This window comes from Ranitomeya imitator, chromosome 1, assembly GCF_032444005.1.
Source record: "Ranitomeya imitator isolate aRanImi1 chromosome 1, aRanImi1.pri, whole genome shotgun sequence".
NCBI lineage: Eukaryota > Metazoa > Chordata > Amphibia > Anura > Dendrobatidae > Ranitomeya > Ranitomeya imitator.
The window spans coordinates 1053198043-1053212776 of record NC_091282.1 but is presented as its reverse complement, the minus strand read 5'-3'; the positions used below and the strand labels follow the sequence as shown (position 1 = coordinate 1053212776).

The 14734-nt window shown below is 41.8% G+C and overlaps 1 protein-coding gene across 1 annotated transcript in view; it reads left to right on the top strand.

The window, feature by feature from the left end:
• Nucleotides 1–14582, top strand: part of ASIC5 (acid sensing ion channel subunit family member 5) — a 71558-nt gene extending 56976 nt beyond the window's left edge. Inside the window, exons 8-10 of the mRNA XM_069743846.1 lie at nucleotides 5753–5921; nucleotides 9169–9260; nucleotides 13952–14582. Of these exons, the coding sequence (XP_069599947.1) occupies nucleotides 5753–5921; nucleotides 9169–9260; nucleotides 13952–14133 (443 nt within the window). The 3' untranslated portion in view covers nucleotides 14134–14582. The remainder of the gene's footprint in view (nucleotides 1–5752; nucleotides 5922–9168; nucleotides 9261–13951) is intronic.
• The last annotated feature ends 152 nt before the right edge of the window (nucleotides 14583–14734 follow it).

The window sequence follows — 14734 nt, the reverse complement described above, 5'->3', positions numbered from 1 at the left end:
TGGTATGGCTGTTCCTTGGATTTAGCAGTCTGCAGCTGCTTCCACTGATTGTCTTTCTGCTTGGCTATTTATGCCTGGCTCTTCCCTTCAGCCAGTGCCACTTGTCAATGGTTCCTGGTTGGATTCACATCTCTCTTGGATTTCCCTGATATCCTGACCAGTTCAGCAAAGATAAGTCCTTGCTTTGTTCTTTTCTGTCCACATGTTGTGGACTTATTCGTTCTGTGCATTCTATGTTTTGTCCAGCTTGTCAGTATGGATTAATTCAGTTAAGCTGGAAGCTCTGGGAAGCAGATTTACCCTCCACACCTTTAGTCAGGTGTGGAGATTTTTGTAAACTCTGTGTGGATTTTTGTAGTTTTTAATACTGACCGCACAGTATTCTATCCTGTCCTATCTATCTAGCTAGACTGGCCTCCTGTGCTACATCCTGGTTTCATTCTGTGTATATCTTTTCCCTCTCCACTCACAGTCATTAATTGTGGGGGGCTATCTATCCTTTGGGGATTTTCTCTGAGGCAAGATAGTTTTCCTGTTTCTATCTTTAGGGGTAGTTAGTTCTAAGGCTGTGACGAGGTGCCTAGGGAGTGACAGGAGTATCCCACGGCTACTTCTAGTGTTGTGTTGAGCTTAGGGACTGCGGTCAGTACAGGTACCACCTCCTTCAGAGCTCGTCCCATGTTGCTCCTAAACCACCAGTTCATAACAGGAAAGGCAGCATCCAAAAAGGAAAACCACCTATGCCAAAATATGGTATCCATCCACAGACAGCTGTTTCGGGGTATTTGCCCCTCATCAGTGTGGAGTAGGAAACTGGCTATTAGGAGCAGTGTCTAGTAAAAGGACTATAAACATAAGGATGAATGACCTCGGGGAGATCAAAACATCCAACACCGCGGAGACACCATCACGTGTTTCTCAACGCAGTGATCCAGAACACTGCCCCCATCCCTTATGGAAAATATGCAAATGCATGTCGAAAAGCCGCGGAGACACCATCACGTGTTTATCAACGCAAGCAATAAATAGCCAGGTCTTTCACCAGGAAGGAACAACCACGGGAAGGGCAGCATCCAAAAAGGAAAACCACCTATGCCAAAACATGGTATCCATCCACAGACAACTGTTTCGGGGTATTTGCCTCTCATCAGTGTGCAGTAGGAAACTGGCTATTAGGAGCAGTGTCTAGTAAAAGGACTATAAACATAAAGATGAATGACCTCGGGGAGATCAAAACATCCAACACAGCGGAGACACCATCACGTGTTTCTCAACGCAGTGATCCAGAACACTGTCCCCATCCCTTATAGGAAATATGCAAATGCATGTCGAAAAGCCGCAGAGACACCATCATGTGTTTCTCAACGCAAGCACTAAATAGCCAGGTCTTTCACCAGGAAGGAACAACCACGGGAAGGGCAGCATCCAAAAAGGAAAACCACCTATGCCAAAACATGGTATCCATCCACAGACAACTGTTTCAGGGTATTTGCCTCTCATCAGTGTGGAGTAAGAAACTGGCTATTAGGAGCAGTGTCTAGTAAAAGGACTATAAACATAATTATAAATGACCTCAGGGAGATCAAAACATCCAACACCGCGGAGACACCATCACGTGTTTCTCAACGCTGTGATCCAGAACACTGTCCCCATCCCTTATGGGAAATATGCAAATGCATGTCGAAAAGCCGCGGAGACACCATCACGTGTTTCTCAAGGCAAGCAATAAATAGCCAGGTCTTTCACCGGGAAGGAACAACCACGGGAAAGGCAGCATCCAAAAAAGAAAACCACCTATGCCAAAACATGGTATCCATCCACAGACAGCTGTTTCGGGGTATTTGCCCCTCATCAGTGTGGAGTAGGAAACTGGCTATTAGGAGCAGTGTCTAGTAAAAGGACTATAAACATAAGGATGAATGACCTCTAGTGTTGAAGAGAAGAAGAGAGAAGCACATTGCTAAGGATAGAGAGAAGCACTAGAGAGAAGCACATTGCTAAGGAGAGTAAAACTAATCCCAAACTGTTCTTCAACTATATCAATAGTAAAAGAATAAAAACTGAAAATGTAGGCCCCTTAAAAAATAGTGAGGAAAGAATGGTTGTAGATGATGAGGAAAAAGCTAACATATTAAACACCTTCTTCTCCACGGTATTCACGGTGGAAAATGAAATGCTAGGTGAAATCCCAAGAAACAATGAAAACCCTATATTAAGGGTCACCAATCTAACCCAAGAAGAGGTGCGAAACCGGCTAAATAAGATTAAAATAGATAAATCTCCGGGTCCGGATGGCATACACCCACGAGTACTAAGAGAACTAAGTAATGTAATAGATAAACCATTATTTCTTATTTTTAGGGACTCTATAGCAACAGGGTCTGTTCCGCAGGATTGGCGCATAGCAAATGTGGTGCCAATATTCAAAAAGGGCTCTAAAAGTGAACCTGGAAATTATAGGCCAGTAAGTCTAACCTCTATTGTTGGTAAAATATTTGAAGGGTTTCTGAGGGATGTTATTCTGGATTATCTCAATGAGAATAACTGTTTAACTCCATATCAGCATGGGTTTATGAGAAATCGCTCCTGTCAAACCAATCTAATCAGTTTTTATGAAGAGGTAAGCTATAGACTGGACCACGGTGAGTCATTGGACGTGGTATATCTCGATTTTTCCAAAGCGTTTGATACCGTGCCGCACAAGAGGTTGGTACACAAAATGAGAATGCTTGGTCTGGGGGAAAATGTGTGTAAATGGGTTAGTAACTGGCTTAGTGATAGAAAGCAGAGGGTGGTTATAAATGGTATAGTCTCTAACTGGGTCGCTGTGACCAGTGGGGTACCGCAGGGGTCAGTATTGGGACCTGTTCTCTTCAACATATTCATTAATGATCTGGTAGAAGGTTTACACAGTAAAATATCGATATTTGCAGATGATACAAAACTATGTAAAGCAGTTAATACAAGAGAAGATAGTATTCTGCTACAGATGGATCTGGATAAGTTGGAAACTTGGGCTGAAAGGTGGCAGATGAGGTTTAACAATGATAAATGTAAGGTTATACACATGGGAAGAGGGAATCAATATCACCATTACACACTGAACGGGAAACCACTGGGTAAATCTGACAGGGAGAAGGACTTGGGGATCCTAGTTAATGATAAACTTACCTGGAGCAGCCAGTGCCAGGCAGCAGCTGCCAAGGCAAACAGGATCATGGGGTGCATTAAAAGAGGTCTGGATACACATGATGAGAGCATTATACTGCCTCTGTACAAATCCCTAGTTAGACCGCACATGGAGTACTGTGTCCAGTTTTGGGCACCGGTGCTCAGGAAGGATATAATGGAACTAGAGAGAGTACAAAGGAGGGCAACAAAATTAATAAAGGGGATGGGAGAACTACAATACCCAGATAGATTAGCGAAATTAGGATTATTTAGTCTAGAAAAAAGACGACTGAGGGGCGATCTAATAACCATGTATAAGTATATAAGGGGACAATACAAATATCTCGCTGAGGATCTGTTTATACCAAGGAAGGTGACGGGCACAAGGGGGCATTCTTTGCGTCTGGAGGAGAGAAGGTTTTTCCACCAACATAGAAGAGGATTCTTTACTGTTAGGGCAGTGAGAATCTGGAATTGCTTGCCTGAGGAGGTGGTGATGGCGAACTCAGTCGAGGGGTTCAAGAGAGGCCTGGATGTCTTCCTGGAGCAGAACAATATTGTATCATACAATTATTAGGTTCTGTAGAAGGACGTAGATCTGGGTATTTATTATGATGGAATATAGGCTGAACTGGATGGACAAATGTCTTTTTTCGGCCTTACTAACTATGTTACTATGTTACTATGTTACCTCGGGGAGATCAAAACATCCAACACCGCGGAAACACCATCACGTGTTTCTCAACGCAGTGATCCAGAACACTGCCCCCATCCCTTATGGGAAATATGCAAATGCATGTAGAAAAGTCACGGAGACACCATCACGTGTTTCTCAACGCAAGCAATAAATAGCCAGGTCTTTCACATGGAAGGAACAACCACGGGAAGGGCAGCATCCAAAAAGGAAAACCACCAATGCCAAAACATGGTTCCTCCACATCTGAAGTGACCACCTCCGTGGGTGTTCTCGATCCCACTCGGTCAAAGCATTGAATTAGGGTCACACGGTTGACCTACGGCAACCACTGTAGCTCTCTCCCAGAGCAAAGGACTTTCAGCTTCTCCTTCTTGAGCCTCTTGTAGATGAATTCTGCCATCTCTTCTGCCAAGTCATCGCTCAATAAATTTACCTGGTAAGCTGTCGATAGATAGGTGATCCCTCTGCTGCCACCACTTGTATAGATCTGATGTTGTGGGTTGTAATAATATTTCTATTAGTTTTATTTCTTCCATCCACGGTCTTACAGCAACTCAAGGTAAATGGTCACAGTGAGATGGTCCCAGTCCACAAGATCCCAACCTAGGGTCAGTAGTTCCACTGGCCCCGTACCAGGTGATACCCACTGTGTTAGGGTTGGCGGATTGCACTAAATAAAATATAAAAGTAAAGTGCAATTAAAACCTGAGAAGAACCCTGCTGCTAGTGTGAGTATTGACGGAACACAACAGCAAGCATTCCCTTGAACACACATTGCTTTAATGCCACTCAGTGTGAACGGAACACTGAGTACCAACTCAGTTACTTCACCAAGAGGTACAGTACCAGTATGAAAGTGCTATACCCTGTTAGCATCACAGGGATAATAGCACGTGGATTGGGCAAGCTCTGCAACTAAACAGTGCTAACCGCACACATGAATGAAGCAGATGCTTAGCCGAAAGAGAGCTTTTTGACGCTAGGTACAATACCCTGTTGCTTACACCGAGAAGTATAGCATAAGGGTTGAACTTGCTCTGTAACTGAGCTGTACTAATCGCGCACATGTACGAAACAAATGCTAAGCCAAGCGGCTAGTTACCCCAGTCTTGACACTACTGAACCTGTGCCTGACCGGCACCCTAAGCATGTAGCAGACCAGAGGCCCCGTCACATAGCCAATGGTACGAAACCGCATAAGTGTGCAACCTGCCTGCCAATATGTACAAACTCTGAGCAAAGACACACACACACAAACATGGAGTGGTAGAGTAGCCACCCACACACAACAAACATAAATGACACTAGTGCGCCCGCGTGCGCCGCTGAGAGCCTTTTATATGCCAGGCTCCACCCCAAACACTCATGCCCAGTTGGTCGAGACATCGCCTGCGGGCCAATCCAGAGCTGCCACATCACCAGAGCAGCTAAAGTCTGACCACCAATAAGAAGACGCCACATCATGGACATGCTCAGAAAGGTGATCTCTGGACTTAGACTCCAGAGCGCAAGGCTCCACCTGCATATCATTGGTTACCATAGAGTTGGCTGGAGAGCCAGCAGTAACCAAACGTATACCACAAGCCTGAGCAAGACGCTGGGACTGATGTCTGTGCTGAGCAGCATCCACAGCGGCCAGACCCGAATGGGAGACCTCAGCTACAGACAATGCTTGGGATCTATCCCGCACAGTGGGAGAATCCAGATGCCTAACACACTGTCACCCAACTTTTGGTTATAGTAGCTTCTTCTCCCCAGCCGTGGACATCCTTAGAGTAAGTAGCATGAATTTCATGATCTAGCAGAAAGATATATTATTTATTGTTTTACCTATAAACTGTAAGTAGTTTTACTGTATGTGGTTAGACTATATTGTGTTTGCAGTTCGACTTGAGAAGGAAGAGCTATGTACAGTAGGAACATACAATTCTACGTGTCCCGTTCCTTGTGAAGAGACAGACTATCCTGCGGTCCTCTCATATTCAACATTTCCAAGTGTCAAAGCAGCTGATTATCTCTCAAGTAAACTTAACAAAAATGCTTCGTACATGAGGTAAGTGTGCATATACCAGTCTGAATTAAAGTTCTTGCGTTGTCACCTCATTACTAATATTTATCCACGTTCCCTTATTGATTACAAAGAAATATTTGAGCTCATTGATGACCTCAGATTTTCTCAAGCTGGAATTTTATGGTCTGCAAACATAGGAAGGCCAGGAGACTGGCAGTCAAACAACTTGTGGATAAAACATTGTTCTATCACTAAGTACTTAAGCAACATAAATCATAGACAGCAAGTGACAAACATCAGCTAGTGAACGGTCTATTGATTTTAAATGAGTAACCTGAGGGAAGAATGTCTTGTACAGTTATTTCCTAGATAAAAAAGGGACCATCCACAAAGGAGGTATCTTTAATGTGTTTTGTTTTAATCCCACATTATTGTAGTATTAGATTTTCGTCTTAAAGACAAAATAAACTGCTACATTTTTAGGATGCTACGGTCTATAAGAAAATTGGAGGCACTTGGTTTTGATACTGGAGCTTCACTGACCTAGGAGGAGGAAGAGAGAATGAAGGAAGGGGCTGCTGGACACAGTATTTGTGTGAATGACCTCGGTGCCAGAAAAGTCTCTAGCAGATGTAATGGAGCAGAGCCAGTAAAAAAGCTCATTTTCTCCTGCCCTGCATTGATCAGACAGGTTAGTGTTTGGCAGAGAGAAAAGCACTCTGCAACTACAGTGGGTACGGAAAGTATTCATACCCCTTTAAATTGTTCACTCTTTGTTTCATTGCAGTCATTTGGTAAATTTAAAAAAGTTCATTTTTTTCACATTACTGTACACTCTGCACCCCATCTTGACTGAAAAAAAGCAAAAATGCAGTAATTATTTTGCAAATTTATAAAAAAAGAAAAACTAAAATATCACATGGTCATAAGTATTCAGACACTTTGCTCATTCACTCATACTTAAGTCACATGCTGTCCAATTCCTTGTAATCATCCTTGAGATGGTTCTACTCCTTAATTGGAGTCCAGCTGTGTTTAATTAAACTGAATGGACTTGATTTGGAAATGCACACACCTGTCTATATAAGACCTCACAGTGCATGTCAGACCAAATGAGAATCATGAGGTCAAAGGAACTGGCCAAGGTTATGAAAGAATTTCTGCAGTATTCAATGTTTCTAAGAGCACAGTAGCCTCCATAATCCTTAAATGGAAGAAGTTTGAGGCCACCAGAAGTCTTCCAAGACCTGGCAGGCCAGCCAAACTGAGCAATCGTGGGAGAAGACCCTTCGTGAGAGAGGTAAAAAAAGAACCCCATGATCACTGTGGCTGAGCTCCAGAGATGCAGTAGGGAGATGGGAGAAAGTTCCACAAAGTCAACTATCACTGCAGCCCTCCAGTCAGGCCTTTATGGCACAGTGGCCAAACGGAAGTCTCTCCTCAGTGCAAGACATATGAAAGCCCGCATTGAGTTTGCTAAAAAAAAAACCATTAAGGACTCCCAGACTATGAGAAATAAGATTCTCTGGTCTGATGAAATGAAGATAGACCTTTTTGGTGATAATTCTAAGCAGTATTTGTGGAGAAAACCAAGCACTGCTCATCACCTGCCCAATATAATCCCAACAGTGAAACGTGGTGGCAGCATCATGCTATGGGGGTGTTTTTTGGCTGCAGGGACAGGACAACTGGTTGTCATTGAAGCAAACATGAATGCGGCCAAGTACAGAGATATCCTGGATGAAAACCTCTTCCAGAGTGCTCTGAACCTGAGACTTGGCCAAAGGTTTACCTTCCAACAAGACAATGACCCTAAGCACACAGCTAAAATAACAAAGGAGTGACTTCAGAACAACTCTGTGACCATTCTTGACTGGCCCAGCCAGAGCCCTGACCTAAACCCAATTGAGCATCTCTGGAGAGACCTGAAAATGGCTGTCCACCAACATTTACCATACAACCTGACGGAACTGGAGAGGATCTGCAAGGAAGAATGGCAGAGGATCCCCAAATCCAGGTGTGAAAAACTTGTGGCATCATTATTCATTACCAAGAAGACTCATGGCTGTACTAGCTCAAAATGGGGTGCAGAGTGTACATTAATGAGAAAAAAGTTAACTTTTTTGAATTTACCAAATGGCTGCAATGACACAAAGAGTGAAAAATTCAAAGGGATATTAATACTTTCCGTACCCACTGTATGTATGCATCGCTGCAAAATGCTCAGGATGATGAGGAGAAGCACTTCATGAGCCCCCTGCCAGATCACTGAGGAACTGGAGAGGAGGGTCAGGCATTGCTCAGGTGTGGGGAGATTGAGATTCTGACTTTAGAATATAGGACGCAGCCACTTTTAAGTAAGACTTTTTCTTGCTAAAAAATACATGATGTAGTCCAAAAAATACATTATATGTGTAACATATGTGTCAATTCATGTCTCCTCTTTATCTGCTTTGGCTACTGGGCTGTGGTGCACCTGTATTACTGGTGACGCATGACAGCAACAGTCCTGTTTTTTTCCAGGGACTTTTGGTGCAGCTTATTCAAGGAACTATGAGTTTAATTTTGATCTGGTTTTGATCACTCTTTCCTGAGAGCTATTTAAACCCCTGAAGCTCTGACTTCCACCATCAGTAAATAGTTTTGCTATCTTGTCTGTAAGTCTATTCTGTGCTCCTGTTGTGTTGTCGTGATGCATTCCGATTTCTGAAATAGGTTTTAATTTTGACCATCAGCTTGCATTTGGATTTCGTCCCTGATATGACCTTTTGGCATTGACCCCGCCTGCTCAACTTTCTTGCCTTCAACTCGCACCATGGAACAGCAGCAAATTCTGTAGCTTCAGCCTTGGGGGGTCCATTTTAAGTCCAGAATCCTGTATAGGAGTTAAAGGGTAAAAGCCATGGAATTCTTGGCATCTGGAAAATGGAGTATTTAGCTCCAAGACTGTTCATGGTAGCCATATTTAGAGGTGCCAGAAGACCACAAATTGTTTTTAGTTATATTTACAATTTCCACTTGACTAAATGTTCATGTGTGTTCAATAAGAACATAAAAAGCCTTTGCCAGGCAGTACTGAAAGCAACTTATATCCCAAGAAAATAAAATGGTTGAGAGTTTAAATTAAACCCTTTTTCTTAGGAAAATTACCTACTGTATTCTCCAAAATTAATATTCACAAATCTATTATGTCTATATTGTGTGAATGACATAACATTTGTTTTTAGTATAAAGTTTTTATTTCTACTTTAATACAGTAGGTGAATTTGATCTTTTTTTTTCTTTTTAGGAATAATTTGGTGTACATTGACATTAAATATCATGAGTTGAATTATAAAATAACCAAGCAACAGAAAGCTTTGTCATCTACTGAACTTCTTTGTAAGTTACCATACAAAAAATCCTACTGAAATAGTTTTTATCTGTATTACTGTACTATCCAGCATAAAGTTCTTTGACTCCATTTGTAAACGATTTTTGCTTTATTAAAGAACTAATCAGTTCATTAAACTGCCATTAAAGATGATCAACTCTCTTGAAGTTTGAATTTACAGGCTTTTCCAAATTTTCAACAAAATTTGATAAGCAGTGAATATATTTGTCGCTAATCTCAATACAGCAAAGCTATTATTTGCCTTGAAAGCAAGGTGTATAATGTGAATTTAAAAAATATGCTGTTATAAAGGTGCTGCTGTGCTGTTACTGCAGTATATCACAGATTAAAGAATTCAAAGTGACAGTGCTAACACCCACTTTTATATATAATAAGCTCTGGAGGCAGATTGTCATACAGATCAGTGTCCAGCCCATAGCCTAGAACAGCTCATTTACATATAAGAAAAACGTGGATATCTCTGGAGTAAAATATCAGATCATAGATATCAGGGTATCATTTTATATAGTTTCCTATGACCTACACGCCCATGTAAATAGCTTAGGAGGGTTTATCCTACTGACAGATTCCCTTTAAACCATCTTTACCTATAAAATATACCGAAATTAGTGCATAAAAAAATACATGAATCCTCTGTTCTTATGACTGAAATGTAGAGAGGTAAAGCTATTTGTAGGAGTATCTTGAGTTCCATGTTTACAACAATATTCTCACCTAAACTACCTCCAATGAAGCATGCCAGGATTTTTTTCCTGCTGATTTTGTACAAATCCAAAACAGAAACCTCTTCATGCCTAGGATGAAATTAGGAAGGAAATAATGGTGTGCACTCAGGTCAGAGGTAAGTAGGTGCTGGTAAAACAGACCGTATGGTCCAAAACAGTCCAATATCAAAAATTACCGCACACTTGAAGCTGGTATGATGCAAATATATAACAAGTTTATTGTGTTCAAAAAACAGGTTGCCACAAAAAGGAAGCAAAAAGTGCAGATAGAAACCCAACGTTTTGACCCTCCCGGGCCTTATTCATGGGGTTACTTGATGCACGCTAGGATACAGGTGTAGGTGGCAGGCATAGGGTAGGAGGGCAAGTCCCTTGGTATATAAGCTGTTGCTTAACCTGGAACAGGCTGGGAGTATGCTGTTTTGTAATGCTGTGTATTGCTGAATGACCCGTGCGGGCATGCCACAGCAGCAGGGTGCAGGAGCGCCGCTCATCCAGCACCCTCCATTTACGTCACTACAAGCCTCAGGAGCGCTGCCCGCACGGGTCATTCAGCAATACACAGGCCCACTACGGATGTCACAGCCCCTGTGTGCCACTATCGCTTTGCATTACAAAACAGCATATTCCCAGCCTGTTCCAGGTTAAGCGATAGCTTATATACCAAGGGACTTGCCCTCCTACCCTATGCCTGCCACCTACATATGTATCCTAGCGTGCATCAAGTAACCCCATGAATAAGGCCTGGGAGGGTCGAAACGTTGGGTTTCTATCTGCACTTTTTGTTTCCTTTTTGTGGCAACCTGTTTTTTGAACATAATAAACTTGTTATATATTTGCATCATAGCAGCTTCAAGTGTGCGGTAATTTTTGATATTGGATTAGGATGAAATTAGGGGCATATTCTCATGAATAATACTTTTTGGTGGACCAAATTGAGTCATAATAATAAAGACCAGGGCTAAGTTTTGCCCGAAATTTTGAATTTGTGTGGGCTTTTATTTAGCAATTAGGCAAAAACAAATCTTAAGTTTCACAAATATTCAATCAAATTGTTTAGCAGATGCCATCAACACCCCAATTGAGCAAGTATGCTCTTGATGTCCTTTGTTCTGTGGATAGTTTATATATATGTAATGGTGCCTGGGGTGGTAGCCGCGGGAAAGGTACTCAACTCCCAGACCCCAGACCACTACAGGAAAACAGAGTCTTGAATTTGTGTGTTTGAACGGCAGTTTTCTGCTATGGTTACCTCCCACTCCTGCTCTGCCACACTTTGCTTGGCATCGGTTCCCTTCGACCAAAGATATTGAAACAACACCTGTTCATGAAAACAAAGTTCTCTTTAATAACAATCCGGTTTGCACATATAAAATAGCAAGAGATACAGTTGTCATGATCTTTTGTACAATGCATTGGTACGCTTCCAATGGATATGAACAGCATCACAGATGGAGAATGGCAGCTTAAGTCTGAGACCTCCATCTTCCCAGTATAGTGCCACTTGGGTCGATGTGTTGAGTTAAGTAAATAAGGCAGCACACTGCAGCGCTAGAACATACAAACTTGAAAAACGAAATTTGAACTGCATTACTGCACTAGAAATATGAAAAATTAGAGCGTTTAGCGCATAAAAATGGCCAATTTTATGTGTACCTGGTAGCCCCTTTACGGCATCTCTCTTATACCAGGTCCTACACTTGCCTTACCTCGCTGAGAATAAACGTCTCCATCTGAATGGGTACATGTGAAACCTCTTCCTAGACTAAAATTCTCTCTCTCTATGGAGGGGTATTGGACCTGCTGTAATTAAAACACCTGTGGGTAGGAGGCGGAGTGCACGATCAGAAGGCTAGAGAATACATTTCAAAAACCTGACCGGCACATCCAAACATAGACTCAGTGTGAACAGGTGCTGAACCTAGAGTCGCCAACTCGTATATAGTTAAGTAAAAAAGGCAGCACACTGCAGCGCTAGAACATACAAACTTGAAAAACGAAATTTGAACTGCATTACTGCACTAGAAATATGAAAAATGAGAGCGTTTAGCGCATAAAAATGGCCAATTTTATGTGTACCTGGTAGCCCCTTTACGGCATCTCTCTTATACCAGGTCCTACACTTGCCTTACCTTGCTGAGAATAAACGTCTCCATCTGAATGGGTACATGTGAAACCTCTTCCTAGACTAAAATTCTCTCTCTCTATGGAGGGGTATTGGACCTGCTGTAATTAAAACACCTGTGGCTAGGAGGCAGAGTGCACGATCAGAAGGCTAGAGAATACATTTCAAAAACCTGACCGGCACATCCAAACATAGACTCAGTGTGAACAGGTGCTGAACCTAGAGTCGCCAACTCGTATATAGTTAAGTGAAAAAGGCAGCACACTGCAGCGCTAGAACATACAAACTTGAAAAACGAAATTTGAACTGCATTACTGCACTAGAAATATGAAAAATGAGAGCGTTTAGCGCATAAAAATGGCCAATTTTATGTGTACCTGGTAGCCCCTTTACGGCATCTCTCTTATACCAGGTCCTACACTTGCCTTACCTTGCTGAGAATAAACGTCTCCATCTGAATGGGTACATGTGAAACCTCTTCCTAGACTAAAATTCTCTCTCTATGGAGGGGTATTGGACCTGCTGTAATTAAAACACCTCTGGCTAGGAGGCGGAGTGCACGATCAGAAGGCTAGAGAATACATACAATACAGGTGTTTTAATTACAGCAGGTCCAATACCCCTCCATAGAGAGAGAGAATTTTAGTCTAGGAAGAGGTTTCACATGTACCCATTCAGATGGAGACGTTTATTCTCAGCAAGGTAAGGCAAGTGTAGGACCTGGTATAAGAGAGATGCCGTAAAGGGGCTACCAGGTACACATAAAATTGGCCATTTTTATGCGCTAAATGCTCTCATTGTTCATATTTCTAGTGCAGTAATGCAGTTCAAATTTTGTTTTTCAAGTTTGTATGTTCTAGCGCTGCAGTGTGCTGCCTTTTTTACTTAACTATATACGAGTTGGCGACTCTAGGTTCAGCACCTGTTCACACTGAGTCTATGTTTGGATGTGCCGGTCAGGTTTTTGAAATTTGAGATGTGTTGAGTTGTGACTACCACATTTCAGCCTACTTCTATGAAACCACATAATGGCAGACCTCTGGCTCTCACCTTATTGAGGGTACCCCCAACCTTGTGGACTGTCTCTTTCTGCGACTGACGTTTCCAAGCCTGGCCCACACTCCTTTGTTCCCTGTAGTCACTTAGAGACCCTTGTGAAACTCCTCAATTTAGGTTTTCCACCGACTCACCTGCTTACAGTAGACTGCTGCCACCAATGAGATTCTGTTGCTTCCTATTCTCTCAGCCCATACACACACACAGTCCTGAGCACCTTTTTTGAAGTTGTCCTTACTCCTTCCTTTCTCTTTTTTTGCTAACTGCTTACACAAAATTGAAACTAACCCATAAGTCTCTTATACTTTTCCCCAAATGTGGGCCGGCCGTACAGTTAACCCTTACATGACTATCAGGAACTGCAGCTTCAATGAGGATAACACAAAAAAAACAGTACATTTTCCATTCATTAAAATAACAGGAGTTTTCAGAGAGGTGAAACGTCATCCTCTCCACCCTCACAAATAGAAATGTTGTAATTAATACATTTGTGAGTATAACTATTTGTGAGTTCAGGGCATAGAATAATCACTGCGAACTGGATGAATGAAAGCCCTGTGGAGAATATACTATAGATTGAGGCTGGTTTCAAATGAATTGAACAGCTTTGCCAGTATTGATTCTGTCTTTGGAAGTGCCATCCACAGCAAAGAATCTTGTCCTTAATTTGGATCTACGTCAATTGTGATCCTTTATAAGCTTTAAATTGATCTGTAAATTCTTTTGGTGACAGCCATGTTAACAGGTTCTCCCATCGTGTTCTTTTTTTTAGCTGACGTTGGTGGCCAGATGGGTTTGTTCTGTGGAGCAAGCATGATTACAATTATTGAAATTCTAGAGTTCCTGCTGACCAACTTCTTCTGGTTATGTGCCTTTCTCATTCTGAAAGTTCCCAATATCTCACAATGGACTGACAGCCAGTCAAGATATAAACAGGAGAGGCAAGAATGCTAATGACCAGTCTATTATCTGTCTTTTGACCACTAATAATTATTTTCCATAAATTCATGTATATGGAAATCTTTCCGCTAAGGGAGTGCTTTAAATAATGTATGTAATGCATATTTCGAATGAATTTTATAGCTTTTAAAATTGAATCGGTTAGTATGATCAACCCTGCTAAGTCGTCTATATGAGCAAGTACGTCATAGGAAGCTGAATGAAGTGACACTTTGATATCTGCAATCCAATGTCTTATTCTTCTTTAACACTTCTTCAACTTCCATCTCACAACCAGCCAGTGGGGAGAACGGCAGCACAGCAGAGTTGACAACAATATAAGAGAAGGAGTACAACTGCAAATGTGCTTGTAATAAGACAAGGTTCAGCTATTCTGTACTTTGTTAGTTATAATCACACTTAGCTCTGCAGTGAGATCAAGAGAACAGAGAACAGTCATCACATTTCACACTTGTAACACCCTCTTTCATGTAAAATAATTTCTGGATGCAGGTTCTTGGGAATCTACGACAGGCTCACAGATCTTAACAGCTCATTTACATTTTCAGACAAAACTGGATTATTCTAGAATAAGACCACAGACATCAAGGTGTTA